Source organism: Pundamilia nyererei, unplaced genomic scaffold (assembly GCF_000239375.1).
Source record: "Pundamilia nyererei isolate P.nyererei 1_Seehausen unplaced genomic scaffold, PunNye1.0 scaffold01175, whole genome shotgun sequence".
NCBI lineage: Eukaryota > Metazoa > Chordata > Actinopteri > Cichliformes > Cichlidae > Pundamilia > Pundamilia nyererei.
Window position 1 is genome coordinate 10709 of NW_005188576.1, and position 4750 is coordinate 15458.

The window sequence follows — 4750 nt, forward strand, 5'->3', positions numbered from 1 at the left end:
ACGTTACACTGCCACTGTTCTATCGAAATTTAATGTGAATGTCCTCATATGTGAATCTCATTTTTCTCAGAAACAAAAATAAGGTAAAAAAAAAAATAAAAAAAAATCACGTAATTCTTTGTTTCTACATTCATCAGGTCCTAATCAGCCCAAATAGCAAAGAGAAATTAAAAATGCTGCCATGGAAGAGTTTGGGTCTTAGGAGGTTAAAACAGCTCTTAGGAAAAAAATATAAAAAATGAATTAATAACAAATCTGCAGTTATGCCGGCAACTTTTTGAGGCTGCAGTTACAGCAGTGCTTTGAGAAAAATGCTATCAGCAACATGGTAACATGCAGTGTCCACTATCTCAGCGTGCTAACATGCTTATAAAAAAGTGAAAGGATGGGACGATAAAATGTCCGAAGTTTGTCCATAAACAGCTGCAACGTATTTAACACACTGAATTTTAATGTAATGGTTTTGCTGCAAGAAAACTGTTTCACACTTTTTACAGCAATGAAATATTTTCTATAATATGGAGACTACTGCAGAAAGTGCTCACACTGATGGATCCACACTACAATCCCTTAATCACATCATGTCTTAATTAGCTCCACTATCTTTGTGCTAACCCCCTAATATAATGTGGACGGTGCTGCTTCAAATGACACCAAAATGAACAGATTAGAATAGAGAGGAGCTCATCCTGGTCCTCTTCAGCATCAATGATTAACAATTCCACTCGGTGTTAAAGGTCATGGAAAACCTGGTAAAAACGGGTCACCCTGAGCTTTGACTGTGCATGTTTGTGTGTGTCGTGTTTGTTGTGCTTACTTTTTACATGCTCTCCACCAGATTTGTAGTTATCATTAACTGGAAGAGAAATAATAACAAAAATAATAATAATAATACAGTGCACATACAGCTCATATATGTATATGAATCCATAAATGGACTTGTGATATGATCCGAATATAGACCATAGGAAGGGATGGGAATCGAGAACCGGTTCTCTACAAAAACCGGTTCCCAGTAGGCCAGTTCCTTGGAATCTTCCTGCCTATCGATTCCTCTTGCACTCTTGCTACGACCAGCTGATTTCAGTTCGTGTGTCTTTGGCGTGGATATGGACATTACATTACAACTTTGGCTCTTAGCAAGCGCCTGCAAAGACAGAATGCCAACGCTAAGCTAACCAAGAGCCCAGATTGACGTTAAAGCTGAGTAAATGCTGACCAAGTCCAGCACTGTGCTAAAATGAGCCATCATTTGCTGTGAACTCAGCCGCTGCTGAACTTCAACAGGTAACAAACTGATGAGCAGTCAGGCTGCAGCCCCTGTTTCTACCTGTCCACATTTCTAAAGTAGAACTCCTGTGTCGACCGCTCTAAAGTCTCTTTGTGTTGGTTTTCATCTTTGATTTGTGCTGTCAGCTCTGTGTTGACACCAAAATACTAAGAGTCACGTGTGTGCTCATCAGGACAGGGATCTGTGTTGGTGTGTGGGGCTGTAGGTTTATATTGTTGACAGTGTTTCAGGTCATTTTACAAAGTAACATGAAAGGAACGTAATGAGTAGTATAACAAATGTCTTTCTCCTGGGTGTAATTAAGTAACGTGCGTTGTTACTTTTTAGAAAATTGCTCTGTGTAATATCTGCAATAACTTTTTTTATTTACTTTTTTGAGTAATGACGCCAACACTGATCACAACAAAGAGGAGAAATACCTCCAACATGCACAAACATTTGACCACTCGGCATGCTATTAATTCCCATGAATGTAATGGTAATGTGATATTCTCATTGAGAGCCATTGAGAATTGATAAGTCATATTGATAATGAATTGCTAAATTCTTATCAATTCCCATCCCTAACTGTGAGTCGGTGTTAGCATCTTTGAAGCTCATCCTGAGTCCAGGTGGTGGTACCTACCTGCGGGGGTGATCTTGTCGACCTCCTCCCTGCAGACCTCCTCTATGTGGCTACGGAGGTGGCCCAGTGCTCTCCTGGCACCACTGAAGGCCTCCGTGGGCAGGCTAAGGGTGCCGGAGTGCCGACCAGTGGCGAAAGGCATGCAGAGCAGCTGGGTGGCCTGAGCCGATGAGAAAAGAGTGGAAACTATACTCCAGGCGCTGCAGATTTGGCCCGCCTTCCCCCCCACCCTCCACCCTCAATTCCTCGTACAATTAAATTTGAAAATAACACTTAGGCAGTTGCCGTCTTTTTCCACTAGCCACTGCTGACTCATTCTCTCCTTTCATCCGTTCTTTCTGCTCATAACTCGTTCACACACTGACTGGATCTTTCTAAGTACCCACTCAGGTGAGTTCTTATGTCCTCCAGGATGCATTAACAGTAATGGGTGAGTATCCAATACAAGAGCTGCTAACGATTTGATTTTTCTGAGTGAGAACAATCGAGAGTAAAAGTGGGCGATGTGCAGGCGTCCTTTAAAGCACATCAGCAACCAATTCTGTTGTAATTGATGAGCCAATAACAGATAATCAATCAGCAGCCGTTTGGATAATTGATGATTTTCTGGAAACAATTGAGAACATCTGATAGCCCCAGTGTCTCAAATGTGAGAATGAAGTCTTTTCTTTCTTTTACTCTGAAGTTAGTTCAATATTTTATCAGTTTGTTCTCACCCGTCATGGAATTACAAAGTTCTACAACTTCACCAATAAACCGAACACTTGCACCTGCATGTTCATGATGCACATGGGATTGTGTCCAGTGACCTACAATGTCTGTTTCAGTTAGCTGTGAAGGACAGGTGATAAGCAAGGACTGTATTGGAGTTGCCAAAAACATGCATACAAGCATGTGAGGGCCTAACAAACTACTGAGTACTACTTTGAGTTGCTGCAATTAAATTTTATCAAAATGGACTAACCTACCTCATTATTTGTTCATTTTGATTTTTGATGTGTCTTTTCATTTCCTTTAAATGATGTGGCATCTTCTAATTCCTAACACATTATTGAATCCACATCAGTAAGAATATCCATCGTGAGTTGCTTGCTTCACTGAAATCTGATATATTTTTTTTTTAAATTTTGGGAGCAGTGTATGCATCTTATATTAGGCCTTGGTGCAGCTACCCAAATTCGTTTCTGTCTTGTCTGTTTAAGCTCCTTTCCCTGTGTGGCCACCTTCTTTTTAAGCTTTCTTCTTTTTGATTGGTTGAGACTCAGAAACAGAAGGTTTGGTAGGTAATGGGAGGGGCTTCTGTGCTCATAACCAGAGCTGTGTGCCTTAGATCAGCAGTCTCCAACCTTTTTTGCGCCACGGACCGGTTTATGCCCGACAATATTTTCACGGACCGGCCTTTAAGGTGTCGCGGATAAATACAACAAAATAAAACTAGTACCAGTACAGAAAAAAAGAAGATTTATTCATAACACACGTGAAAAGACCCAGGAAAACTGAGTTAATGAAAAAACGATAACAAAATAACGCTGAAAACCGATAAAAACCCTGAAAACCAGACATTTCAGACCTGAGCCTCAACTCTCGCGGCCCGGTACCAAACGACTCACGGACCGGTACCGGTCCGAGGCCCGGTGGGTTGGGGACCGCTGCCTTAGGTGACTATGTTTGATCTCAGTGACATCATAGAGGACCACAAGTAAAGGAAAATATTTCGGGAACTGAACGTTTAGAGCAGTCTGAAATCTTTTTGCCTCACAAAGATCACATGTATTTATGTGTCCCTCATGATTGTCAAGTTTAGCCATGTTTAATGTCAGCATATGGCAGAAAATAAGGAAACATATAACAGGTCTCCTATAAGTAAGTGATATTAAAGAATGACTTTTAAGCCGACCTAGTGTCTTTCCATGAACAAACTTATATAATAATGTAACAAACTTCCTTCCCTTTGTAACCAGCAAACTGCATTCATCCTCACCTGTAAGAAATGAGCATTATCCTCAGACTGCAGCAGCTGGCTGATCTCCTCGTCTCGCCTCCTCAGCTCCTCCAGGTCCTTCTCCATCAGCTCTATGTCACTTTCAGCTCTCGCCACGATTGCGCGCTCTTTCGCTTCCAGCCTTGCTCGGGCCTACAGCACACAAGCAGAAGATTTAATTCCCTTACAAAACTGTGAACGTTTCACATTATTCTCCTCAGAGCTGCTACTGTTGCAAATACTGGCAATATTAGAACTTATGCTTCTAGCTCCTGCTACTCACCTCCGCCTTGGTTTTCTCCAGGCATAGTGCCATATCAGCAAACAGAGCCTCACCATCCTCCAGAACAGCAGACGCCGACACCTAAAAGACGCACATTAGAGTAGAACAGAGCATGTATTTAAAGATGGCATAAAGCAGAGAATGCAATCTTCTGGAAAACTTTGATGGCATCCTCAACAGCCTTATGATATATTAACAGACATATCTTCATGACATACTTCAAAAAGAAACCCATGTCATTTCGAATGGCCTCACTCTCTACATTAGGAGTGAGAAAAATTCTTATTTCACAGTGTTTAAGACATGCTTATTGTAGTTTCATCCAGGCATACAAACTTTCTTACAATGAACACAATTATATGGGTAATTAACAAGCAGAAAACTTTGGTGACGAAAAATTACGCCAAAAAAAACAAATGAGGCTTCGTCCAAGAGTGGATCCACTGAGACTCCCATGTTAAAATATCCACCTTTAGCAGTGACACTGACAGGTCTATGGCCTAGTGCAAACACTTTATTTAACATCTATATCAATTTCACCTTTACTATAACTGTATGGTAAGTGAATTT

General features: G+C 41.0%; 1 protein-coding gene across 2 annotated transcripts in view; it reads right to left on the reverse strand.

The window, feature by feature from the left end:
* Positions 1–4253, reverse strand: part of LOC102212334 (E3 ubiquitin/ISG15 ligase TRIM25-like) — a 12482-nt gene extending 8229 nt beyond the window's left edge. For both annotated transcript variants that reach the window (XM_005755308.1, XM_005755307.1), the window contains exons 1-4: positions 4181–4253; positions 3898–4050; positions 1917–2076; positions 818–856 (exon numbers count right to left, since the gene is read on the reverse strand). In XM_005755308.1, coding sequence (XP_005755365.1) covers positions 818–856; positions 1917–2076; positions 3898–4050; positions 4181–4213 — 385 coding nt within the window. In that variant the 5' untranslated portion in view covers positions 4214–4253. The remainder of the gene's footprint in view (positions 1–817; positions 857–1916; positions 2077–3897; positions 4051–4180) is intronic.
* Between the last annotated feature and the right edge of the window lie 497 nt (positions 4254–4750).